Genomic DNA, 27,700 nt, shown 5'->3' on the forward strand with positions numbered 1-27,700 from the left:
TTAGACAGGGGAGATAGTAGGAGAATGTGTCAAATAGGAAGTTATGAAATCATGAAAGAATGTTGCTGTTTTGTGTCATATTGATTCAACTATTCAACTTCATCTTTACTTCTGCTCTTTGATCTTTGAACTTAGCCCTCCTGTACCTCCTCCCCCGTTTCCGATTCACAGGTTCGCTGGGAAGACGGTGACCAGTGGCAGCCTTGTACTGGTCAGTGTGGTCACCAAAGAGGACGGGGCCGCCCAGCTGACGGTCAACTGTGAGAAAATGGTGATTGGCACGATGCTGGTCAAGGACATCCTTCAGGCCCTCACCCAGTGATGACCCCTAACTCTTGACCCCTGACCTTTGACCCCAGCAATTTCCTTCCTCTCCTACAGCTCGGTTCTGTCTCCCTTTGCTCACTCACATACATACAACCACACATTCATCCACTCCCATTCCAAATACCCCAATACTTAGAGTCCTCTGTCTCTTCCTTAAGATACTGGTAGTCTGATAAGAATATGTAGAAGACAGGTTTGATCCATCGCTCAATTGATATTCTCCATGTAATGCAGGTTTCAAACAAATTATGATGATTTTTTACTTATACGAGAGACGCAAATCTGGGGGAAATAATAGGCCCCACTTTGACTTTTAAAATCACTTCCTACGAACCGTCGTAACAAATTACAGAATGGCATTACTGTACACGATTTGTAAAGACAATAAGTCATTAAGAATCATCCCACTGATCAAATAAAATCTGTGACGGCGTTGAATCAACATGGAAAACTGATTGGATTTGCAAAAAGTAATCAACATAAGGGAATTTTTTTTTTCACACAACTTTTAACCTATATTTGTTTGTTGATTTCACATTGAATTCATGTTAACTCAAAAATGTTTTAATCAAAACTAGACATTGAACTGAGGTCAGTGCCCATTGGGATGTTTATCCTAACCAAAAATCCTCCTTATCATTTGTCATGACTGCTGTAAAGGTTTGACATGCTCTCTTTAGCCATATCTACGAATGGCTCATGATGTATAGTACATTATTGTCTGAACTAAAGACTGCGAGTTCCTACCTATACTCTTGCTATACTTGTTTCGGCCAAGCGCAAATGTACTATGTAGAAAACACCATGCCTTTTTAAAAATGTAGTGTGGTACCATTACCAACATTACTTGGGTACAGTAACAGGGTATATCATCATCAAGAAAAAAGTGGTCACTCCTCAATTTACTTTGGTCTGCTGAATGTTCAATGAAGTCCCCTTTTGAATAGTGTAGTTCTCTATTCTCAATCTCTACCGCCTGGCCCGCTAAATGTCATACACATAGAATAGATGTTATTGAGTGGGAGTCCTGCAGTTGAAAATGATATACAGTAAACGTGATTGAATGCATTGCAATATTTAATACAAAATCTAAGGTCTGTGTTAGTGTGTGTCTGTGTCTGTGTCTGTGTTTATGAATGATTTCCAAACATGACAATGTTAAATCATCATGGCCCAAGGCAAACTGTTCTGTAATCAGCAGCTATCTGTGTTTTCCTGCCTTTCCATTGACTTTTGCATATACTTACTGTATTTCCAGTATAGGTTAACCATGCTATATTTAAAAGTGGTTTCTATCATGCTATAAACCCACTGATGTTGTCATAATGAGACCTACGGAAATGGGATCCTAAAGAAACTGCTCTATGCTGTCTTGGGCGCCAATGGGTCACACCAGGTAAAGGGCCTTGCTCTGTATCGGGGAGACACGTGATATGATATAACATAACCCACCTGCATATCTGCAAGCTGCCTTCGTGACATACGTGATGTTATTTATTTATTTGTTTAGATTTTTTTTGCCATAGGAACATGTATTTGTATCGTCACACCAAAGGAGTTCAATACAGCAAGCATCAACAACAGTTATCATAGAAAGTTGAAGAGTGAAAGAAAAGGGAAAATGACAGCAGTTTTTTACTCCTTGAAATTTGAATTGTTTTATTTGTTCAGTATCGCACTGGTAAATCTTTCAAGCTTGTGAACTTAATTCACAGGTTTGTGGAGTCATGACACCGTCAAAGAACAAATAATTTAAGTTGAATATACATGTAATTTCAAATTCATTTTACTACTGGTATGCAGACAATTTGAGAACATAATTTGCTTAACTCATACCATTGACCTTATGAAAAGTACCTTATTGAAAGTACTGTTAAACGTGGCAGTGGTCTATTATTTCCTCCCCTAAAATACAAAGCTATATATAACTTTGAATGGTTAAACCTTTCTCTCAAAATGAAAACTTTGCAATGAATTTAAGATAATAATGGATGGAGCAATCCTTTAAAGGGTATTGTTATTTTAATGCACACTCGCTTTCTCTTTCTGATGTCATGATTATGGTCTACCATATCTTCTGTGTGGTTATGAAATAATGTGATGTTTAAGCTTTTATTTATTATTCAAATGAAAATAATGAAATAAAACGGATGAAATGTGTCAATGTCTATAGCCTTTTTGTATATGGACCGGAGAGATGGAAAACCTAACTTGATACTCTTTGATGTGGATATTTGTTATCGACTTGTCTTCAAATTCAGCTACTTCCTGTTTGTAAAGTACAATGTATCCAATTTAGATGTGATATGACGTCATGTCTGGAAGCAATTGACCCTAGGGCCCATGAGCAGACAGTGTGATTTCCCTCCGCGTGCTGAACCTTAAAATAGTTCAATAGGTGCCTCAAAATCCGTTTTCAGAGGTTAACAGGAGGCAATGAAATACTGGAAGTTATAGTACTGAAACTACGACGTGATGTACCACATTTTAATTTAGTTAAAAAAAAATTGATTTGCAGGTCTGTGCATCTTCAGTCTACTTCAGTGGTGCCGCTTCAGCCATTTCAAATGAATTACCCCGCATGCCGTTAACAGATAAGTTGACACACATTTTCCTAATCATGACACCTGAGTATTGAAAGTAGTCTTCAAGTAGTGTTTCGAGGCAGGCAGACAGATATTTGACACATCCACGCGGGTTCCTGTCCAATAATATGGCCTTTTCTCTGGTAAGTAGACTTTTGTGTGAATAGTCGAGCGCTGTCTATAAAAATAAACCTCCCAGTCGTTCAACGACTATGTCCTTTTGTAAAATGAACCTTTAGCATCTTTAGCTTTTGTCCACGGTGCAACTGCTAACGTTAGCTGTAGATATTTTTTCAATATGTTATTTCAATTTAACATTTTCACATTCATAAATAATCACCAGTCCAGCTCTAACTGTTTAACGATGTAAATGTATTTATGGTTGCCTTTTATGTCTAGTGCATATTTAATCGCGTTTTTACCATCACTTGACTGATAATAAGTTTACCTCAAACGCAGTGACAACCGGAGAAATAATAGCCAACAAGGCCAAGTTGTAAAGACTAGGCCTATTATTTCAACGTTTCCTATCTAGACTACACGGGGAATAAACCTACTTTATTGGGGAATAAAAGCCTACATTTTATGTATGTGCAGTATTGTCTGCCTGTTGCACATTGCATGTTCTACATTCATACTGCAAACAGAAAGAAGACCTGAGGCTCCATGACCACTGGCATACAGGCTCTCAAGCCCTGCCTACATGCAGTAATGGTGATATCTTCCGCCGAATTAACAATATGTTGGGCAACTCTCTGGACCTCACTGGGGTGTGCACTACACCCACAAACCACAAGGGGGAGGGTGTCCATCACCTGTCAGGTAATTCCAAAGCCATTTAAAAAAATGCATTGTAAAATTGGACCTAGTCTAGAATTGAACAGCTATGAGGCATCCCTTTTCAGTTTTATTTTGATAAATGTGCTGAGTTCTCAGCATTGTTTCTCATAACTCCTGCAGAACTCATTCTATAGCAGTATGAGACCACAATGGCAGTCAGCTGATTCTCTTTTTGTCAATGAGATTGGGAAAGCATTGAAGCTCATTCATGTAACTGATCCAGGTACTGGCTCCTGCCAATACCGAGGCAGAACTTGACTTCCTTCTCTGTACAGGGACGTCTTGTTAGTTTTGCCAAATGGTAAAGGGCTTATTCAGCAAGATGCAAGTTTTGTAACATTGCAGATAGAATTGTAATGTATTGAACTGACATAATGCCCTGTTCTACAAGGCTGAGAATTATGCATCTCAAAATATATCTTTATCTGAGCAGTAAATTTATACTCTTCTGAATAAGTTTCTAGGCTTTTTTTGTAGTGTTGAATGAATAGTAGTGTTGTTATCAAGCGAGCTGAATCTGTCTGCCTCCCTACCGGTCCGATTTGCTGAGTCAGACCAGACTGAGGCATATGGGGAGGGGCTGAATCTGGAGGGGGTCCAACTTCTCAGACTGCTCTTCTCCTCAGATCGCTGTTGTGTGAATCCAGTCAGTGTTTTGGAACACATGCTTAGGCAGGCAAGAGAAAGCAGAAAGCAGCTCTCAGCCTGTCTGATCAGTGCGCAGCGGCAGTTGGACACTCGCGAGAGCTACAGGAGAGTCAGCCATACGCGCACACACACAGTCGGCCGAGAGATTCTAGGGAGCACTGCTGAGCCCCACGCTCACACACATTCTACCGAGAGATACAGAGTGGAGCACATTGCTTCCTGAGCCACCCAGCCACGGGTGCTGCCTGGTTGGATCCATGTGCTGAGTGAGAGCTTTATTCAACCCATCTCTCACACCCCGAATGGCAGCGTCAGGAGTGTGTGAGGGCAGCCGAGTCCAGGTCACATGCTTAGCTGGGTGGTGATGCCGACAGAGGCATGGCAGCCTCTGGGCACTTGCCCGGGTACAGTAGGTTGGTAAGGCTGAGATGATGGGAGGGGTGTGGTGGATGAGGTGGTAGGTAGTTAGTCTAGTACCTATGTAGAATGGATTTTCCAGAGGTTGTGCATTTCTCTTGGTGTTGCCTGCTGTGAATGTTTTCCCACTATACCCTCCCTTTATACCTGCTCTCTGTCATTTTGTCTGATTCACGCCTTCCCTTTCTCAGGTTCTCCCAACTTGGTTTGTCTGGTTCTCTCTTTTTGTACACCTTCTCTGCCTTGTTTATACTCACTCTATCTCGCTCTCTCCTTCTCTCCATACTTACTAGATGGGGATTTTGCAGCGATGGGTAGCCCTATAGGCAGCAAGGTTCCTTGCCCCTCCAGAGCCCAGGGCTCTACGCTCCGTGGTGGTGGCCTGTCTGATCTCACTCAGCTGGGCCTGGGGCTGCATTCGCTCAGCCTAGCCTGCTGGGAGCAGCCCTCCGCTACCATGGAGCCTCCGTCACACACCAACTCGCCCTCCAGTGAGTATCAGTGCCATATTATACACATACCTACAAAACCTTCATAAGGGAGGGAAAATGGGTTTCTTCTTTAAGAAATTAAAAAACCTTTATGAAATGTAGGTGAGGTGGGAGTAGTCTGTTTTGGATAAATGGAAGAATGATGATTTTTGCTTTGTTAGAAACTGGTTTTGGGATCACTGGAAAGGAATAGGACCTAGGGCTGTAGCGGGGGCCGTATCACGGTCACGAGTCACGAAGACAGTCAAATTCTATGTGACCGTTAGGTCACGGTAATTAGGCTTCTCCAATCTGATGCTGATGATGCTTATTAGTAGCTTACCAAACTTGCTAACTGCCTGGTACTCAGCACTCTATTGTCCCTATAATCACTCTGACATCAATACAAATGTATTGAAAATCTAATCACTTCATGAGAGCTCATGTTGCGTAACATTTCTATAGGCTATGCAATTGCGTGAGAAAACAAAGTGATGGCCTCTTAAAAAGAGGATTCCATCAGCTTTCTATAGGCTAGGCCTACTACATTTATTTCTCAACTTTCCTAATATTCAGTACATTGCTTCTAGGCCAGGATAATGGTGCCGGAGGAGATGGCTTCAGTCCCCTAACCAATTGTGCTATTGTCTTGTTTTGAGTTATTTGTAACATTATTTTGCACATAATGTCTCTGCCACCATCGCCTATGACCGAAAATAGCTTCTAGATATCAGGACAGCGATTACTCACCTCGTACTGGAAGAAGATTATTTTTCCTTAACGAGTCGGGCGCGAAGGATTTACTCCAGACACCCGACAAGCCCCTCATCCCTGTCATTCGCAGGAGAGGGAGATATCTTGAATGTAGGTCTGGGTGCCTTGTAAGGATCCGATGGCGAGTGGGTTCGTCTTTACCATCGGTCCTATTAGCCAACGTACAATCATTGGACTATAAAATAGACAAACTACGAGCACGTACACTACCGTTCAAAAGTTTGGGGTCACTTAGAAAAGTCCTTGTTTTTGAAAGAAAAGCACTTAAAAAAAATCATTAAAATAACATCAAATTGATCAGAAATACAGTGTAGACATTGTTAATGTTGTAAATTACTATTGGAGCTGGAAATGTGTGTATATATACACACACACACAGTGGGGAGAACAAGTATTTGATACACTGCCGATTTTGCAGGTTTTCCCCACTTACAAAGCATGTAGAGGTCTGTATTTTTTTAAAATTATAGGTACACTTCCGCTGTGAGAGATGGAATCTAAAACAAAAATCCAGAAAATCACATGGTATGACTTAAGTAATTAATTTGCATTTTATTGCATGACATAAGTACCTATGATAAAAATTACAGACCTCTAAATGCTTTGTAAGTAGGAAAATCGGCAGTGTATCAAATACTTGTTCTCCCCACTGTGTGTGTGTGTGTGTGTGTATGTGTGTGTGTGTGTATATGCTCAAAAATTTAAAGGGAACACTAAAATAACACATCCTAGATCTGAATGAATGACATTTTCTAATTAAATACTTTTTTCTTTACATAGTTGAATGTGCTGACAACAAAATCACACACAAATTATCAATGGAAATAAAATTTATCAACCCATGGTGGTCTGAATTTGGAGTCACACTCAAAATTAAAGTGGAAAACCACACTACAGGCTGATCCAACTTTGATGTAATGTCCTTAAAACAAGTCAAAGAGGCTCAGTAGTGTGTGTGGCCTCCACGTGCCTGTATGACCTCCCTACAATGCCTGGGCATGCTCCTGATGAGGTGGCGGATGGTCTCCTGAGGGATCTCCTCCCAGACCTGGACTAAAGCATCCGCCAACTCCTGGACAGTCTGTGGTGCAACGTGGCCTTGGTGGATGTAGCGAGACATGATGTCCCAGATGTGCTCAATTGGATTCAGGTCTGGGGAACGGGCGGGCCAGTCCATAGCATCAATGCCTTCCACTTGCAGGAACTGCTGACACATTCCAGCCACATGAGGTCTAGCATTGTCTTGCATTAGGAGGAACCCATGGCCAACCGCACCAGCATATGGTCTCACAAGGGGTCTGAGGATCTCATCTCGGTACCTAATGGCAGTCAGGCTGCCTCTGGCGAGCACATGGAGGGCTGTGCGGCCCCCCCAAAGACATACCACGCCACACCATGACTGACCCACCGCCAAACCGGTCATGTTGGAGGATGTTGCAGGCAGCAGAACGTTCTCCACGGCGTCTCCAGACTCTGTCACGTCTGTCACATGTGCTCAGTGTGAACCTGCTTTCATCTGTGAAGAGCACAGGGCGCCTGTGGCGAATTTGCCAATCTTGGTGTTCTCTGGCAAATGCCAAACGTCCTGCACGGTGTTGGGCTGTAAGCACAACCCCCACCTGTGGACGTCGGGCCCTCATACCACCCTCATGGAGTCTGTTTCTGACCGTTTGAGCAGACACATGCACATTTGTGGCCTGCTGGAGGTCATTTTGCAGAGCTCTGGCAGTGCTCCTCCTTGCACAAAGGCGGAGGTAGCGGTCCTGCTGCTGGGTTGTTGCCCTCCTACGGCCTCCTCCACGTCTCCTGATGTACTGGCCTGTCTCCTGGTAGCGCCTCCATGCTCTGGACACTACGCTGACAGACACAGCAAACCTTCTTGCCACAGCTCGCATTGATGTGCCATCCTGGATGAGCTGCACTACCTGAGCCACTTGTGTGGGTTGTAGACTCCGTCTCATGCTACCACTAGAGTGAAAGCGCTGCCAGCATTCAAAAGTGACCAAAACATCATCCAGTAAGCATAGGAACTGAGAAGTGGTCTGTGGTCACCACCTGCAGAACCACTCCTTTATTGGGGGTGTCTTGCTAATTGCCTATAATTTCCACCTGTTGTCTATTCCATTTGTACAACAGCATGTGAAATTGATTGTCAATCAGTGTTGCTTCCTAAGTGGACAGTTTGATTTCAAAGAAGTGTGATTGACTTGGAGTTACATTGTGTTGTTTAAGTGTTCCCTGTATTTTTTTTGAGCAGTGTGTGTGTGTGTGTGTATATATATATTTTTTATTTATATATATATATATTTTTTATTTATATATATATATATTTTTTATTTATATATATATATATATTTTTTATTTATATATATATATATATATTTTTTATTTATATATATATATATTTTTTTTATTTATATATATATATATATATTTTTTATTTATATATATATATATATTTTAAATATATATATATTAAATATTTATATATATATATATATATATTTTAAATATATATATATATATATATATATATAATATTTCAAACTTTTTTAACAAATCAAAAACTGAAAAATTGGGCGTGCAAAATTATTCAGCCCCCTTAAGTTAATACTTTGTAGCGCCACCTTTTGCTGCGATTACAGCTGTAAGTCGCTTGGGGTATGTCTCTATCAGTTTTGCACATCGAGAGACTGAAATGTTTTCCCATTCCTCCTTGCAAAACAGCTCGAGCTCAGTGAGGTTGGATGGAGAGCATTTGTGAACAGCAGTTCAGTTCTTTCCACAGATTCTCGATTGGATTCAGGTCTGGACTTTGACTTGGCCATTCTAACACCTGGATATGTTTATTTTTGAACCATTCCATTGTAGATTTTGCTTTATGTTTTGGATCATTGTCTTGTTGGAAGACAAATCTCCGTCCCAGTCTCAGGTCTTTTGCAGACTCCATCAGGTTTTCTTCCAGAATGGTCCTGTATTTGGCTCCATCCATCTTCCCATTAATTTTAACCATCTTCCCTGTCCCTGCTGAAGAAAAGCAGGCCCAAACCATGATGCTGCCACCACCATGTTTGACAGTGGGGATGGTGTGTTCAGGGTGATGAGCTGTGTTGCTTTTACGCCAAACATAACGTTGTTGCCAAAAAGTTCAATTTTGGTTTCATCTGACCAGAGCACCTTCTTCCACATGTTTGGTGTGTCTCCCAGGTGGCTTGTGGCAAACTTTAAACAACACTTTTTATGGATATCTTTAAGAAATGGCTTTCTTCTTGCCACTCTTCCATAAAGGCCAGATTTGTGCAATATACGACTGATTGTTGTCCTATGGACAGAGTCTCCCACCTCAGCTGTAGATCTCTGCAGTTCATCCAGAGTGATCATGGGCCTCTTGGCTGCATCTCTGATCAGTCTTCTCCTTGTATGAGCTGAAAGTTTAGAGGGACGGCCAGGTCTTGGTAGATTTGCAGTGGTCTGATACTCCTTCCATTTCAATATTATCGCTTGCACAGTGCTCCTTGGGATGTTTAAAGCTTGGGAAATCTTTTTGTATCCAAATCCGGCTTTAAACTTCTTCACAACAGTATCTCGGACCTGCCTGGTGTGTTCCTTGTTCTTCATGATGCTCTCTGCGCTTTTAACGGACCTCTGAGACTATCACAGTGCAGGTGCATTTATACGGAGACTTGATTACACACAGGTGGATTGTATTTATCATCATTAGTCATTTAGGTCAACATTGGATCATTCAGAGATCCTCACTGAACTTCTGGAGAGAGTTTGCTGCACTGAAAGTAAAGGGGCTGAATAATTTTGCACGCCCAATTTTTCAGTTTTTGATTTGTTAAAAAAGTTTGAAATATCCATTAAATGTCGTTCCACTTCATGATTGTGTCCCACTTGTTGTTGATTCTTCACAAAAAAATACAGTTTTATATCTTTGTTTGAAGCCTGAAATGTGGCAAAAGTTCAAGGAGGCCGAATACTTTCGCAAGGCACTGTATATATATGCTAATTGATCATTAGAAAACTCTTTTGCAATTATGTTAGCACAGCGTAAAACTGTTTCTGATTTAAAGAAGCAATAAAACTGGCGTTTAGGTTAGTTGAGTATCTGGAGCGTTAGCATTTGTGGGTTCAATTACAGGCTCAAAATGGCCAGAAACAAGCACTTTCTTCTGAAACCCGTCAGTCTTCTTGTTCTGAGAAATGCAAAAATTGCAGAAGGCCAGCATCCTGGAGCTAATAACCAACATTTTAGCGGCCTTTTAAGCAGTCTAGTACAGTTAAATAGTTAACACACACACGGACGCAGCGGTCTAAGGCACTGCATATCAGTGCAAGAGGTGTCACTACAGTCCCTGGTTCGAATCCAGGTTATATCAAATCTAGCCGTGATAGGGAGTCCCATAGGGCGGCGCAGAGTTAGTCCAGGGTCGTCCGGGGTAGGCAGTCATTGTAAATAATTTGTTCTTAACTGACTTTCCTAGTTAAAGGTTACACATACACCACACTGACCAAAAGGTTATTTTGTTGGCGTTTACGTATGTCCCCATTACCAGTAAAACATAATCAAAACCTATTTCTTTCACTTACTTGCTGTGCTGTTTCGTTTTTCATTTGTTCAGTCGTTTCATTCTCAACCAGGATTTCTATAGAACACAGTTTGGGTCTTTGCGTGTCAAAGATACACGTCAAATAAGTTTGTTGACCAATCAGGACCTGAATATGACCTCATGTCACATAATATTTTAACACGTTCATACATTTTTTACGGAGTTATTACATATTGGTTACACTCACTCGTATGTCATATGTCACAACGATTCATCGATACGTATGCTATGATGCTGGTAAAGTTGTCTCGCACACCTACAGTGCTGGTCATTTAAAAAAAGGCTAGCTTATGGATGCAAACAATGTTCTTCCCCAAAAACATAGCAAAACGACATCTGTTACATTAGCTATAGTTAGCTAGCTAACTACATAGCTAGGTGTAATCTAAAATTACCCTAGTTTATAAAAAAGTTATTTTACTTGATTAATGGTGCTCGGACCCATCTATGTGAAGCTCGCCACAATAAGGATTAGCCACGAGGACTTTGAGGTTAGCCTTCAAAATATAAATATGATATTGACAGTGATGCAAATGAATACAAATAGTAGAATTATGCCATAATTGAATAGATCATGCTAAACAAGGTTGGCATGTTACATAAAATCAACAAAAGTGTCAAATTAACAAATGATTTAATCTGTTGAAATCACACTAGATGTTTTATACTTTAGAATTGCATTGGGGGCATACGTATTGGGCGGCAGGGTAGACTAGTGGTTAGAGCGTTGGACTAGTAACCGGAAGGTTGCAAGTTCAAACCCCCGAGCTGACAAGGTACAAATCTGCCCCTTCACAACACAACCCGTTCCGGTCGAGCTTCACTAGCCAGATGAAGCTAGCTGGCTGCTTATAACGCTAGCTATTTATTTTCAATAGGCGAACAAGTTGCTACTTAGCTAATACTTACTCACAGGGATTCCTAAATCATTACTAAGAATAATGAAAATAACTGCTGTTTCTACTGGTCATGGTCTTCAGGCTGGTTGTATTGGTGCTAGCTACGTCAGAAGTTGCAGTTGAACTAATTATTCTTTATTACCAACGTGGTATTGTAAACACATCGTTCGTGGCCGGTGTTTGCTTGTTTGCAGACTTTGACAGTGCTACTGATAGTAGTGGTGGCGCTTGGCTTGCACGTGCAAATTCAGAACACACAACATTCTGTAATAGAACTGTTTTTTGACGTGTTAAATTAAAAGCTTATTTAACGTGTCAAATAGTGTTAATTGACGTGTCTTTTTTGACACACAAAGACCCAAACGGCGTTCCATACATAGTATGTTGTGAAGCTAATGTGTGTAACTCCGGTAGGGCAACATGAAAAATGGCACACTTGGTAGTGTGTACCGGCGGTGCTCAACCAGTCGCGAAGCCAACATCATCCATGACAGAGAGCAGTTGATTGTCAAGGGCAATGAATTCCATTATCTTGGTGTTAATGGATTTTGCCTTTGAGTTGTCTCGCTGAAATGTTCTTACTATTTCAAATGACTGCTCAAATTGTTGACTTGTTGATCCACACAAGACATTGTGGTCTCTGTTAGGAATGCTGTGTAGCGCAACATTTTATGCAGCGCAACATTTTATGCAGCGCCTTTACTTCACCTACGTTATATAGGTATGTACGTCAGCTTTGACATCAGTTTTGCACATCAACGTTAAACTGGACAGCTGGCTGATGTTGTCATTTTTAGCTAATATCGGCCGATTCCGATATATCGTGCATCCCTACATATTACCTCGACTAACCGGTGCACCCGCACATTGACTAAGTACCGTTACCCCTTGTATATAACCTCACTGTTACTTTTTAAATTTTTCTTAACTGCATTGTTGGTTAAGAGCTTGTAAGTAAGCATTTCACTAACTGTTGTATTCGCCGCATGTGACAAATAAAATTTGATTTGATTTTACAACAGGAGTATAGCCTACCTGGCTGGCATGAAAATGAACCACAGAAAAAAGTGTCCGCCATTCGCTATTTAATAATGAATTATTTTTTTCCCCCTGCCCCAATTTAGAGACCGTGCTTAATGGTCCATTCTAAATCAAAATGAATTTCACACATGTTAGAATATGTAAAGGTTAAATCAAGAATAGTCTGATGGGTGACAATATTAGCCTACTCACTTGCGAATTATATATTAGCACTTGGGAATGATGCCCAGCTTAAGGCAAACCATGCCTTTTTTTAAATAACTTTTTCTAATCACAGTTTGCCACATGTAGCCTTGCCCCGTATGTTTTCATAAGGTTTGTATCATAACTAAAGTGGCCGAATAACTTATTTAAAATTAACCACATTAATCCGCTTTAAAACAGGTGTAGGGCCTAACTGGCTCATGCAGTGTTTTGTTTCATGTTTGGGGAAGATCATTTTCACCATAAAAATGCACCTTTTATAATAAAAGCTCAAGCTATAATAAAATGCATAATCGCATTTGTGGTCATAATGGTGTTTTCCCGCTAATGGACCATTCACGCTTATAGCCTACTGCTGTGTTGCCATTGCTGCTTATATAATGTGAAGAAATCAGTCACATTATATCAGTCAGCCTCATTACACAAAAATTATTTTTTATGCTAGTGCTTAGATCCCAAATTAATACATCACATCCCACAACTGTTCCAGGCGTAGGATTATTTATTTCTGGCACAGAATAGAATGGGTCAACTTTTGTACTATGGTAGTAGATTGACATAGGCTAGTGCCTTTGCTGTTCGATAGGCCTACTCATCTTGTTGGCTGACGAAGTAAATGTGGACAGTTTTTCAAATATCTTCAATATGTACCTCGGAATTGGATAAGGACGCACGCAGTTGCGTCCCGATGTGGCTGTCTTCACTTGTAGCCTGTGAGAAAGATCCGATCAGGTGATGGAGCCGCGTGAGCGAGAGGTGCTTCGGAGCAGGCAGCACTCAGGGATGCAAAAGGCACTGATTTTTTTTTTAGGTTACATTATGGCCACACAAAGGGAATGCCGCTGGGAAATTCAAGGCATTATCAAGAGCTTCTCAAATTGTGAATGAGAGACGGCGAAGTGTCTATAGCCTGCATAAAAAACAAAGTAGAGCTCATGCCTTTCAAACAACTTTTTTCAAATCATCATTAGTCGCATCATGTAGCCTTACAATGTATTAAAAATCTAAACATATGGCCCACCATTTGTATCACAACTAGTGTTACATAACTCGAAATTAAGTATATAGGAGTATCTATTTCTTTGTTAACCGCTCAACATGGAATAGCTGCATGTGCGCACTCCCTCAAATCGTTTGGAGAAAATATTCTTGCTATTAAATTTGTATTCTTCATACTATAAAATAATGCCACGTAATACTAAGCAAATCTTGTCTGCTAAATGAACTATTGTAGCCCACAGCCATATGGCATAGCCAGATCAGTATCTAACATAAGGATAACTCAGAGTATGCTTTTCTGTCCATCCCCCAGTCTACATAAACACAACAGATGTATGGAATGGGTCACGAGGTTAAGATTTATAGGAAAGATAATATACAGCAAACAGTATCTGCTGTAAAAGGTTTTCATTGTGTAGAGACCAGTGTCTGGCCCCTCAACTCCATGCTGGAGCCATGTCTCTCTGGTACCGTATAGAACAGAAACATTAACTCATGTTCTGGAATGCGGTATCCCCAAAGACATTGTAAATCTCCTGTCAGTGTTATCTCCCAGAGGCCCACTTTCAGTTCACACAGACACAATAGAGAGTTCTAAGAACTCTATTCTGTTGCATAAAACGACCATTTGATGCAATTAAAAGTATTATAACAATCTTGCAATTTTGCTCTTACACTGTCTAAAATAATGGATTTATTGTGAAGGTGTAGCCTATGTTACATGGACTTATAGACTTTTTAAAATGTAGATGTTCCAAAGGTATGCATCAGTGGCTTGTGTGGAAGCCGGGAGATGCGAAATGTGTTCATGATAATTGCCGTTAATTAACATAAGCACATTTTTGCGTGAGATCGACAGTTATTTGCTTGACAATCACTGGCGGACAAAATGTAGTGACCGCCACAGCCCTAATATAACCCTTTGTGATAAACCTGGCTGTGATTCATTCTTCAAATGTCCTAATAGAACCCCCTAATCCCCTTTTGGGGTGTGCTGGTATGATTTTTGATCTATAATTTGCTCTCTGGATTAGGATGGCCTCTGATGCAAGTGGCAGCAATGAGCTCCTACTTCCAAGGATGATTCATCAGACCTATTTCTGTGCACAAGGGTAAACACTCTTCCAGAAGGGGCCAGCCCTGGTTCTGCCTCATCACGTCTCTTAATTCTTTGCTATGACTAATCAGTTTTGTCTCTGGCATGGCACACTCGCTGCTGACGCAGTTTTGTTTGGCCTGGCAGTGGCACCCTCATCCAGGGCAGTGAGGCCACAGAATGTAATCACATTTGAATGCCGAGGGCCCAGTTTCCCAATAGCGATGGGACTTAGGCTTAGGAGTGTTTTAACAATGCATCTTTTCTACAACGGCCAAAGATGTAACATGAGTTTCCGAAAACACCATGCAGAGATGCTAAGTGTGTCGTTGGAGCATGTCAATACTGATAGGATCAAAAGAAGGGGAGCGCTGTACTTTCTCTTACCTTAAAATTATAATTTCACAATACTGACATCTGATCAGCTCCTAGGGATATTACCACCTATGCCTGCAAATTTTGAGGCGGCTTATTCTAATGCTTACAAAATGAAAATACACTAAATTACAGATTCGTCACACTGTTTGGCTACACATGAAATGTATCGAGACAAATTGGACAGTAGCTTACAAGTAGCAAACTGGAACTCAATTGCTTGAACATGAAATGTTTCAATATGATTTTTTTCATTTGATGCATCGTTTTATACGTTGCTTGTTTGTATCAATTGCAAAGACATTGGCAACTTATCAACTTTGTTCTGAAGTTAACACGGTCACAGAGATATGGATAATCCATGTGATTCTATGTTTAGTGGAGATCTGTGTATAAAGTGACGTGGGATGACAAAAGTATCTAATTACGTACTTGGCTCTTCTATGAGCGGTCTTAGGCAGGTGTTAACATTTGAAATTGAAAAAACGCTCGTGATCTAACAATGTTTTTGGGAAACCGCTCCCGATTTAATGACGCTCTTATGAAAGTTATAATGATGAACTTAGTGTTGACGCTTTTGGGAAATCGGGTCCAGGGCTGTTCCTCTGAATCCTCCTCTGCTCTAACCTTTTACCATTAAAACCCATACATTAAGGTTGTGTGCTTCACTTTAATGTGTTCCCAGGTTAATAACTTGAAATCACCCAGAGCAGCGCTTTTTCATCTTGGTTGCAGGAATCCAAAGGGATGCACATTTTTGTTTTTGCCTTAGCACTACGCACCTGATTCAAAGCTTGAGTTAGTTATTTGAATCCGCTGTGTAGTGCTGGGGCTAAAACGTGCACCCCTTCGCACAAGTACCAGAATTAAGAAACGCTGACCTTGAGGAAACAAAATGCTGTCTTCACTGGCTCTGTGAATTTGTTGAGGTTTCCTTCAATGATGTCCCTCTCAAGTTGCAGTATGATGAGCACATGAGTATTCTTTGTATTTATAGTGCTAGGCATGCTGGGTAGCCCACTGGGCCAGGCTCTGGAACCTCTGGGCACCACAGATCTGCTGGCGATGTTCCCTGGGCTGAGTCAGGGTGGAAATCCCCGCGTGGAGGGGCGCTCCTTCCTGGACTCGCGCTGCAGCAGCCCGGCTGACTCTGAAACCAGTGGCTTTAGCTCCGGATCGGACCACCTCTCTGAGCTGCTGGTGAGTTTTGATTGAAGACCCTAGAATAGACGTTTTTATGGCGCAGTTTCATATGTCCAGATTCAGGTCCGGCCCTAGCCTTTTGGGAGTTCTAAGCAAGTTTTGTTTGGGGGCCCCACCACCTTGGGACCTTTTGTGACACCCCACCAACCAAATCAAAAGCTAATTTCCTGCAATTCAACACATTTTGGCATGGGGTGGAGATAAAATGTTGCAGTTTAAAGGCTAATAATTGAGCTAAGGTCTGTTAGTGAATGACGAGGAGCACTGCTGATGTCTACTATTAAAACTCAACAGTAAGTTAAGGGGCCCTGTTTAATCAGATCACTCCTCAGCTATACTCAAGATGGTGTAGGCCATTTTTTGCTTTTTATAGTGAAATAGCGGTTTGCCACATTTGATTACACTATAATCAGTTATGGCTAGCCTGAGGCAGCTAGAAATATTCCTGGTATGCACTTAAACTGTCTGGATCCATCAACAACAAACTAATTGTGAAAAATGTATGTCAGAGTAAAGGTTGGGTAGGTATCAGTGTTGTAGTACTCAAGACCAGTCTCGATATCATATATTGGCTCGGTCTTGTCGGATACATTTGTACTCTGTCTTGACTCCGTCTCAGACAGCCGAGATCAGCGGAGTTAAAAAAAAAATACAAATAATTCAGCTTCCATTCTGTCAACGCATAACTGCTTCGCCAGACCAAATGTCTATCAAATTTGAATTGTCACATGCTCAGAATACATCAGGTATTGTGAAATGCTTACTTACAAACCCTTAACCAGGTGTAGAACTTTTTGTGAAATTCTTACTTGCCAGCAATGCAGTTCAAGAAAGAGTTAAGAAAATATTTACTTAATAAACTGAAGTAAAAAGCTTCAAATTAAAAAGTAACACAATATAAATAGCGTGGCTATATACAGGGTGTAGGGGTATGGTAAGTCAAGTTATTTTGTACATGTAGGTAGGGGTAAAGTGACTGCATAGATAAGTGATAGCAGCAGTGTCTCTCCAGAAATAAGTCTCTCACTGTTGCCGCCTGCTACCGACCCCCCTCAGCTCCCAGCTGTGCCCTGGACACCATTTGTGAATTGATCGCCCCCCATCTAGCTTCAGAGTTTGTTCTGTTAGGTGACCTAAACTGGGATATGCTTAACACCCCGGCAGTCCTACAATCTAAGCTAGATGCCCTCAATCTCACTCAAATCATCAAGGAACCCACCAGGTACAACCCTAACTCTGTAAACAAGGGCACCCTCATAGACGTCATCCTGACCAACTGGCCCTCCAAATACACCTCCGCTGTCTTCAACTAGGATCTCAGCGATCACTGCCTCATTGCCTGTATCCGCTACGGAGCCGCAGTCAAACGACCACCCCTCATCCCTGTCAAACGCTCCCTAAAACACTTCTGTGAGCAGGCCTTTCTAATCGACCTGGCCCGGGTATCCTGGAAGGACATTGACCTCATCCCGTCAGTTGAGGATGCCTGGTCTTTCTTTAAAAGTAACTTCCTCACCATTTTAGATAAGCATGCTCCGTTCAAAAAATGCAGAACTAAGAACAGATATAGCCCCTGGTTCACTCCAGACCTGACTGCCCTCGACCAGCACAAAAACATCCTGTGGCGGACTGCAATAACATCGAATAGTCCCCGCGATATGCAACTGTTCAGGGAAGTCAGGAACCAATACACACAGTCAGTCAGGAAAGCTAAAGCCAACTTCTTCAGGCAGAAGTTTGCATCCTGTAGCTCCAACTCCAAAAAGTTCTGGGACACTGAAGTCCATGGAGAACAAGAGCACCTCCTCCCAGCTGCCCACTGCACTGAGGCTAGGTAACACGGTCACCACCGATAAATCCATGATTATCGAAAACTTCAGCAAGCATTTCTCAACGGCTGGCCATGCCTTCCGCCTGGCCACTCCAACCTCGGCCAACAGCCCCCCCCCCCCCCCCCCCCCCCTGCAGCTACTCGCCCAAGCCTCTCCAGGTTCTCCTTTACCCAAATCCAGATAGCAGATGTTCTGAAAGAGCTGCAAAACCTGGACCCGTACAAATCAGCTGGGCTTGACAATCTGGACCCTCTATTCCTGAAACTATCCGCCGCCATTGTCGCAACCCCTATTACCAGCCTTTTCAACCTCTCTTTCATATCGTCTGAGATCCCCAAGGATTGGAAAGCTGCCGCAGTCATCCCCCTCTTCAAAGGGGGCGACACCCTGGACCCAAACTGCTACAGACCTATATCCATCCTGCCCTGCCTATCTAAGGTCTTCGAAAGCCAAGTCAACAAACAGGTCACTGACCATCTCGAATCCCACCGTACCTTCTCCGCTGTGCAATCTGGTTTCCGAGCCGGTCACGGGTGTACCTCAGCCACGCTCAAGGTACTAAACGATATCATAACCGCCATCGATAAAAGACAGTACTGTGCAGCCGTCTTCATAGACCTTGCCAAGGCTTTCGACTCTGTCAATCACCGTATTCTTATCGGCAGACTCGGTAGCCTCGGTTTCTCGGATGACTGCCTTGCCTGGTTCACCAATTACTTTGCAGACAGAGTTCAGTGTGTCAAATCGGAGGGCATGCTGTCCGGTCCTCTGGCAGTCTCTATGGGGGTACCACAGGGTTCAATTCTCGGGACGACTCTTTTCTCTGTATATATCAATGATGTTTCTCATGCTGCGGGCGATTCCCTGATCCACCTCTACGCAGACGACACCATTCTATATACTTCCGGCCCGTCCTTGGACACTGTGCTATCTAACCTCCAAACGAGCTTCAATGCCATACAGCACTCCTTCCGTGGCCTCCAACTGCTCTTAAACGCTAGTAAAACCAAATGCATTCTTTTCAACCGTTCGCTGCCTGCACCCGCACGCCTGACCAGCATCACCACCCTGGATGGTTCCGACCTTGAATATGTGGACATCTATAAGTACCTAGGTGTCTGGCTAGACTCTAAACTCTCCTTCCAGACCCATATCAAACATCTCCAATCGAAAATCAAATCAAGAGTCGGCTTTCTATTCCGCAACAAAGCCTCCTTCACTCACGCCGCCAAACTTACCCTAGTAAAACTGACTATCCTACCGATCCTCGACTTCGGCGATGTCATCTACAAAATTGCTTCCAACACTCTACTCAGCAAACTGGATGCAGTTTATCACAGTGCCATCCGTTTTGTCACTAAAGCACCTTATACCACTCACCACTGCGACTTGTATGCTCTAGTCGGCTGGCCCTCGCTACATATTCGTCGCCAGACCCACTGGCTCCAGGTCATCTACAAGTCCATGCTAGGTAAAGCTCCGCCTTATCTCAGTTCACTGGTTACGATGGCAACACCCATCCGTAGCACGCGCTCCAGCAGGTGTATCTCACTGATCATCCCTAAAGCCAACACCTCATTTGGCCGCCTTTCGTTCCAGTTCTCTGCTGCCTGTGACTGGAACGAATTGCAAAAATCGCTGAAGTTGGAGACTTTTATCTCCCTCACCAACTTCAAACATCTGCTATCTGAGCAGCTAACCGATCGCTGCAGCTGTACATAGTCTATTGGTAAATAGCCCACCCATTTTCACCTACCTCATCCCCATACTGTTTTTATTTATTTATTTTTCTGCTCTTTTGCACACCAATATCTCTACCTGTACATAACCATCTGATCATTTATCACTCCAGTGTTAATCTGCATAATTGTAATTATTCGCCTACCTTCTCATGCCTTTTGCACACAATGTATATAGACTCCCCTTTTTTCTACTGTGTTATTGACTTGTTAATTGTTTACTCCATGTGTAACTCTGTGTTGTCTGTTCACACTGCTATGCCTTATCTTGGCCAGGTCGCAGTTGCAAATGAGAACTTGTTCTCAACTAGCCTACCTGGTTAAATAAAGGTGAAATAAAAAATAAAATAAAAAAAGTGTAAAAACAAAAAAGGGGGGTGTGTCAATTTAAATAGTCAGGGTGGCCATCTGATTTAATTGTTCAGCAGTCTTATGGCTTGGGGGTAGAAGCTGTTAAGGAGCCTTTTGGTCCTAGACTTGGCGCTCCGGTAGCAGTGAACAATCTATGACTTGGGTGACTGGAGTCTTTTTTTGGGGGCCTTCCCCTGACACTGCCTAGTATATAGGTCCTGGATGTCAGGAAGCGTGGCCCGTGATGTCCTTGGACATGTGCACTACCCTCTGTAGTGCCTTGCGGTCGGAGGCCAAGCTGTTGCCATACCAGGATGTATAGACTCCTTTCTTGAAAACATTATCTTAACAGCCTTATCTATTAGACATGTTTGCGCAGTGGCGAACCTATAAGCCTTCTGTGTGTGACAGATTTGTGATTCTGAAAGGACAGCAAACGTAATACCAGCGCACTCACAAAGGGCCAGTGGTGTAGAGGGTATACGCAGGTATAAACATTATACCCACCTTTTTTTCAGTGGGAATTGCATATACTCGCTACTTAATACCTGCTGATATGTATCAAAGTAGTGTAGTGGAGGTATACGACTTATCAATTATGTAGTACAATAGATAAATCATGCACAAAGTAGCCTACATAATCACAAAGCGCGTGAAATATATTCACGTGCGTGCCGCACACAGCCTAGTTTCAGTGCAATATCTGCAGGCAGCAAGATTGTGCAGCTTTCAACTTGTTTTGGCAAGGAGCAGCTCACAGAAGAATGACATCGTAGCGAAGGAAAGACGATTCAACTTACAGTGCATTCGTAAAGTATTCAGACCCCTTGACTTTCAACATTTAATGTTACAGCCTTATTCTAAAATTGATAAAATTGTTTTTTTCTCATCAATCTACACACAATACCCCTTTTTACATTTTTGCAAATGTATTAAAAATAAAAACTTCAATCACCTGGATTTAAGTATTCAGACCCTTTACTCAGTACTTTATTGAAGCATCTTTGGCAGCGATTAAAGCCTCAAGTCTTCTTGGATATGATGCTACAAGCTTAGCACACCTGTATTTGGGGAGTTTCTCCCATTCTCTGGAGATCCTCTCAAGCTCTGTCAGGTTGGATGGGGAGCGTGATGGTCAAGAATGCTCTAGATAACGTGTAACCAGCTCCGCTAAGGTCAGTGAGGTGTTCTCTCATTTGTCTGGAAGTAGCTAGCTAGCCAACTTTAGCCAGTTAGCTTTGGTGCTAGGTTGGGATAAGCATGCATTGGCAGGCAACTGCAGAAGGATGACAAGGCTACAATTCCCCATCGTTTATCAGTGCAATTTTGACAGTCAACTAGCTGAAAAGGTTTGAGAGGGTTTATCTAATGTTGCTTCGTTAAATTTTAGCTCCTCTTGCTCTGGATAGCATTAGTTGATGTGCCTAACTGAGCGCGAAAGCCTACCTTTCATGGTGGTTTGATCAATAGGGCTGTAAAGGGGGTTTATATGGACTTTAGATGCAGCAACTTTAAATGCAGCAATGTTTCTCACACTTTATTTTCAAAGAGATTGCTAACAGCAAGCGCTCTGCAATAAACACAGTTCCATTCACCTGATGATGATCATTTGAAACTTAACTAACAAATTAGCAACAACATCCTCTTTGATAACACCTGCTGCAGCCACTGCAAACTAGCCGACAACAAAAGCTAGCTAGCGAGACAGGGAAAACTACTGCTCGCTATTGCGCGGTGACTTGTTGGCCTTCAAGAAGGCAAGTTTCCATACGTTTTTATAAAAACGGTCCCACCTATTAAGCTCCCCTAGTGGCACAGCGGTCTAAGGCACTGCATCTCAGTGCAAGAGGCGCCACTACAGTCCTTGGTTCGAATCCAGGCTGTATCACATCGGCAGCGATTGGGGGTCCCATAGGGCAGTGCGCAATTGGCCCAGTGTCGTCCGGGGTAGGCAGTCATTGTAAATAAGAATTTGTTATTAACTGACTTGACTAGTTAATAAAAAATAGTTATTGGTTGATTCCACTGTCACTCCACAAAAAGTTGCCCTAATACAGTTGAATGGCAGATGCCTTTATCTTGCTTCAGATGGCCTAGCCAATAGCTGACGTGGCTAGCTAGAGACCAGCAAAGAAAAAAATATATATAAATCCTGATTTTCTCTTTTGTGTTAACCCTTTCCAACAAAAACTAAAGAGAATAAATCGGAAATATTTCAAAATAATTACATTGTCTTATAAATCCTTACCCCTTCTCTGAAGGTTTTAGAAGGCCAATTATTCCCCATGGTGTTTGGGCTAGTAATAATTTGTGGTGGCTCTATTTTTCCCTCCATGTATTTTTTCACTATTCTGAATGTCTGAAGAATCCATATGTTCTGAAATATGAACACTGAAATACTGGGTATTTTGCGCTCTTATGGTGGTGATTTTACAAAATTACAATGGTCTTGAATTGGACTGGCATTTTTCTGGTCTTGACTCTGTCTCCAACCCCTTGTCCCCCTCCCGGTCTTGATCTTGAATCGGTCTCGAACACAACACTGGTAGGTATTGATTTGGAACTGGCACTAGAGTTCTGTGCACAGTTCTGGCTGTAGTTAAGTGTGTGTGTGTTCCCTCTCTTCAGTCTTCTCTGCGGATCTCCCCGCCCCTGCCCTTCATGATGCCGGGGGTACAACAGAGGGACCCCCACATTCTAGGCACAGCCGTTGGCTGTTCTCGCCTGGACCTCCACAACGACAACTCTGCTCTCAGCCCTGAGCCCCCCACTCTAAAGGGCCAAAGCCGCTGTGGGGTGTCCCTGGCCAAGCGCTTGCCCCAGGCCTCAGTGTGGCCCAGCTGGGACTTGCTGGAGGAGCCCCAGAAGCCCTTCAACATCGAAAGGGAGGCTCGCCTGCACAGACAGGCTGCAGGTTGTTGGATTCGATTGCAAAATAATATGCAACACAGTTTACTCCAAACGGAAAACATTTTGCAATGAAAACGAGTTTCTATTGGACAGATTCATGTAGGCCCCTTTTTCCGTTTGCTCTGTTCGCTTCCGTTTTGGTTCTTAAACAGTAAATGTTTTTGTTGCAAGAATTAAAGAATATACCCCAGTTCTCCACAGCCATGTTCTTGCTGGTTCCCCCCCTCTCACTCAACTTGATTGCCCAATTAAATGTAAATGATTGACAATTTCAGGAGTCTAGTAATTTAGTTGCATTTTACTCTGTATTCTTCTACATGCTACAGTTGTACTGTGCTATCATCTTTCTTACTTTTTCTTCCAGCTGTGAACGATGCCACCTTCACATGGAGCGGCCAGCTGCCTCCCAGGAACTACAAGAACCAAGTGTACTCATGTAAAGTGTTCCTGGGCGGTGTGCCATGGGATGTGACTGTAGGTGAGAATAGCCCAAAAAAAACAATAAGAATGCTAATTTTGTTTCCGTTTCAAAACGTTGTGCCCTACTGAACATAACCCAGGTTTGATGGATAAGAGCGTCTGCTAAATTACTGTGACTAACCTCTTCTCTCCCCTCCCTCCACAGCCAGCCTGGTCGGCACGTTCAGCGTGTACGGACCTCTGAGTGTGGAGTGGCCGGGTAAGGATGGGAGGCACCCACGCTGCCCACCCAAAGGTAATATGCCTAAAGGTAATGCTGACGTGGTAGGAATTTTATTTTACTCATTCTCCCAGAGCACAGAGGTGGACACGTACATTGGCATGTATTCACTTCTGGTGTTTCACAGTAAGTGGTGCCTTCTATTTTTGTTTATTCTTCGGTGGAATAAAATAACCTAAAATCCATAGTTAACCTGAATTGTATTTCAGGGAAATGTGCAAATGTTATTTACTTTTCTTTTTTTTTGTGTGTAGGCGGTAAAGATATACTGCAGGGATACAATGCTACAGGGATATAGATATTGAAAAATTTAGAAAAACACTGACACGTTGTGGTATGTCTAACCTTCGTCAGGGAATGATATACTCTCTGTTTTTAACTGACACTGGTCTCTGCAGGCTATGTGTATCTGGTGTTTGAGAGTGAGCGGTCTGTCCATGGGCTGCTGCAGGCTTGCACCCAGGACCTGCTCCACAAGGATGACTATAGGGAGTATTACTACAAGATGTCTAGCCGAAGGATGCGCTGCAAGGACGTGAGTAGTGACCTTTCAAACGTCTGGTTCCATTTCTGTCCATAGGACGTTCTTGTAGCACCTAGCCTACCTGCTGTCTGATCTGTAGGAATTAGATAGGTGAAGGCAATGAGGTTGGCTCTTCTGCTATATTGCTCTCACTAATCCAGTCTTTGGCCCCATCAGGGTTAGACTCATTTCCATGTGTAACTGACTTTGGATGGAGCCTTCATAATTGGCTGCAGTATTCAAATTGATACCCTCTGTATTACGTTTTTTTAAATCTTCCCCTTTCCCGCATGTCCTCAGGTGCAGGTAATCCCTTGGGTGCTGGTTGACAGTAACTTTGTGCGCTGCCCGTCCCAGCGGCTGGTCCCCAGTAAGACTGTGTTTGTTGGCGCGCTGCATGGCATGCTCAACGCAGAGGCCCTGGCCTTCATCATGAACAACCTCTTTGGAGGGGTCATGTACTCTGGCATCGACACGGACAAACACAAGTACCCCATAGGTAGGTGTAGTGTGGACCAACGCACTCTGGGAATGGTTAGCCTTGTCTCCTGACACTAGTCTTTACCCTCCCAAGCTCCATCATTATCTACTGGACCACGTGAGCTGTTTTTCCTCAGGGATAACAAGTAGCATGATATTCAAAAAGGGAATAGTGCCTTTATAGTACAAGGGAAAGTTAATCTGTTAATAGCTGACATTCTGACCGAGCTATTTGTGACTTTGACAAAGGGGATGTTTAAGCATGTGTCCTTAACGGCAGGGTCGGGACGTGTGACCTTCAACAACCAGAGGAGCTACCTGAAGGCTGTGAGCGCCGCCTTTGTGGAGATCAAGACTCCAAAGTTCACCAAAAAGGTAAGGAGAGCTTCCATTGGGCATCTCCATTGAGAGATGGATTGAGGCAACCTAAGCTCTCTAGCCTTACCCAGTACTCAACCTCCTTTACAGGGCTGGATCAATGCATTGATTTGTCTACTCAGGTTCAGATCGACCCCTACTTGGAGGACTCCACGTGCCAAGTGTGTAACCGACAACCAGGGCCCTTCTTCTGCAGAGACCTGGTGAGAACACCCCATACAATAGAGGGTAGAGGACACTAATCCAGCACTAATTTTATTGATGGGTTATCTCCAAGGGGTATTACTTAATGCTAAACAGTTTGGGGATGATGCATTGCAGGTATTGTTATTAGTGAAATAAATGCGAGTGTTCCAGTCTGAAGTGGTGACTGACTGAGTGACTTGTTTTCTCTACAGGCCTGCTTCAAGTACTTCTGCCGCTCTTGCTGGCACTGGCAGCACTCCATGGACGTGCTCCGCAGCCACAGGCCTCTCATGAGAAACCAGAAGCGCCTGGACTGCAGCTAAGCTGCCTGTCATGGCAACACTCCAGGGGGCTCCAGAGATCCCCCACAGGAGCTGGAGCCAGGATAAGGGATAGGCTAACCACAGGAGCCCAAGAGCCTGTTATCCCCCTCAACAGGGCCCAGGGGAAGAACCACTAGGAATATTCACTACTGCACTGTGCTCTCTTTTTGCCGTTTACTTGTTTTCACTAATGGCACTTATGCACAGTAAAGGGTTGGAGTTATTGAGACAACTATTATAATTCAGGGCAGGACATTAAAAGGCATCCATAGATGTTCCTCTCCCTAGATTTTGAGTTGATTTTGTTGTTGATCCTTAACTTTATATATTTCAGGTCCCATTGTTCTTCATTGCAGATGCCAGACTGTGCCTTTTTGATTTTTTTTTTGTTGACCATCCCACCACATCTACCAAAATTCCTCAGAGGTAGATGTTTTTGTTGGGGGGTGAGGAGTTTGGGAATAAGTTGTCCAGTAGCGTACCTTGATATTTTTACGCAGGTATTTTACAAATTTTTACTCATGGTTTTAAGTCCTAACATGGTAACTTAATATCTACTTGACTGCTTTTTAATTTCTTTTTGCCCAATTTTAGTTTTTGCCCCTTCAAAGTAATTACCTGGGGCTGTCGGTTTGTACATTTTAGTTTTTTTACAAATATGAAGTGGTTGAAGCCTTTGCTCTGCCTAGCTGTCGGTGCTCCAGCATTTTTAGCCATCCATTGCCAGATGCTGACCAGTCAAACCAACAGGCTTTCAACTAATGATCAGATAATATGGAAATAACACTGGAACGAACCTTGATCTCGACTGTACATAGTTTTAATCAACTTACTGTTGTACTTTTTGATTTGCATTTGAGAAAAGGTTTGACTTGTTTTTTTAATCACCTGTTATCTTTTTTCAGCAGGACAGATGTCATCGGAAGTGTTTTTCTTAGCCGCTTGGTTCCTGTTGAATTTAGAACTAACTTTGCTAGTATGATGCGACCAAACATGGCTTACCTCCCCATACCCTTCTCCCACCCCTTTTGTTGTCATTGGAGGCTCTTCCAAAGACCTATTGTCATCCCTCTTTTTCTTTCTTTTTTTTTTATCAAGTTTTTTGTGCTGCTTTTTAGGGTTTGAAAGTCTACCTCATTGGTTTGCTAATGTTGCTGCTGTTGCCTACAGGTGTGGAGGGCGTTCTGATTGCACAATAAAGGTGTTGAAGCATTATCATTGGTTCCTTGTTTATGCTAAAATACCTGCATTGAGTGTTGGCTTCAAGGGAATATGAGAGTAAATTCACAAATGTACACATGATCTTAGTGTGTTTATATACAGTACCAATCAAAAGTTTGGATACAGCTACTCATTCAAGGGTTTTTCTTTATTTGTGCTATTTTATACATTGTAGTATAATAGCGAAGACATCAAAGCTATGAAATGACACATACGGAATCATGTACTAAACAAATCAAAATATATTTGAGATATTTCAAAGTAGCCACGCTTTGCACATGCTTGGCATTCTCTCAACCAGCTTCACCTGGAATGCTTTTCCAACAGTCTTGAAGCAGTTCGCTCTGCGGTCCAACTCATCCCAAACCATCTCAATTGGGTTGAAGTCAGGAGATGATGGAGGCCAAGTCATTTGATGCAACATTCCATCACTCTCCTTGGTCAAGTAGACCTTAAACAAAGGAAGGAACGAAATTCCACAAATGAACATTTAGCAAGGCACACCTGTTAATTGAAATGCATTCCAGGTGACTACCTCATGAAGCTGGTTGAGAGAATGCAAAGCT

The 27,700-nt window shown here is 42.5% G+C and overlaps 2 protein-coding genes across 11 annotated transcripts in view; both read left to right on the forward strand.

The window, feature by feature from the left end:
• LOC139368457 (AP-3 complex subunit beta-2) overlaps positions 1-2,486 on the forward strand; it is an 89,509-nt gene extending 87,023 nt beyond the window's left edge. For 7 of the 10 annotated variants that reach the window (XM_071107416.1, XM_071107435.1, XM_071107425.1 and 4 more), the window contains one exon: positions 136-2,486. In XM_071107416.1, coding sequence (XP_070963517.1) covers positions 136-322 — 187 coding nt within the window. In that variant the 3' untranslated portion in view covers positions 323-2,486. The remainder of the gene's footprint in view (positions 1-135) is intronic. The other 3 variants (XM_071107445.1, XM_071107455.1, XM_071107380.1) reach the window with 1 other exon arrangement.
• Positions 2,487-4,730: 2,244 nt separating this feature from the next.
• On the forward strand, positions 4,731-27,125 carry LOC139381272 (cytoplasmic polyadenylation element binding protein 1a). The gene is made up of 11 exons (XM_071124738.1): positions 4,731-4,817; positions 5,111-5,308; positions 16,286-16,488; positions 23,042-23,327; positions 23,688-23,801; positions 23,949-24,038; positions 24,422-24,558; positions 24,847-25,045; positions 25,307-25,401; positions 25,527-25,607; positions 25,803-27,125. The coding sequence occupies exons 2-11, from the start codon at positions 5,128-5,130 to the stop codon at positions 25,911-25,913; spliced, it is 1,497 nt and encodes a 498-aa protein (XP_070980839.1). The 5' UTR covers positions 4,731-4,817; positions 5,111-5,127; the 3' UTR covers positions 25,914-27,125.
• Positions 27,126-27,700: the final 575 nt, after the last annotated feature.

This window comes from Oncorhynchus clarkii, chromosome 2 (genome assembly GCF_045791955.1).
Source record: "Oncorhynchus clarkii lewisi isolate Uvic-CL-2024 chromosome 2, UVic_Ocla_1.0, whole genome shotgun sequence".
Lineage (NCBI taxonomy): Eukaryota > Metazoa > Chordata > Actinopteri > Salmoniformes > Salmonidae > Oncorhynchus > Oncorhynchus clarkii.

Excerpts from the sequence above, each read along its gene's own strand:
- LOC139381272 (XM_071124738.1), top strand. The coding sequence starts at position 5,128 with ATGGGTAGCCCTATAGGCAGCAAGGTTCCTTGCCCCTCCAGAGCCCAG. Across the intron at positions 5,309-16,285 it reads ACACACCAACTCGCCCTCCA|TGCTAGGCATGCTGGGTAGC; the intron begins GTGAGTATCAGT and ends TTGTATTTATAG. Across the intron at positions 24,039-24,421 it reads CCCACGCTGCCCACCCAAAG|GCTATGTGTATCTGGTGTTT; the intron begins GTAATATGCCTA and ends TGGTCTCTGCAG.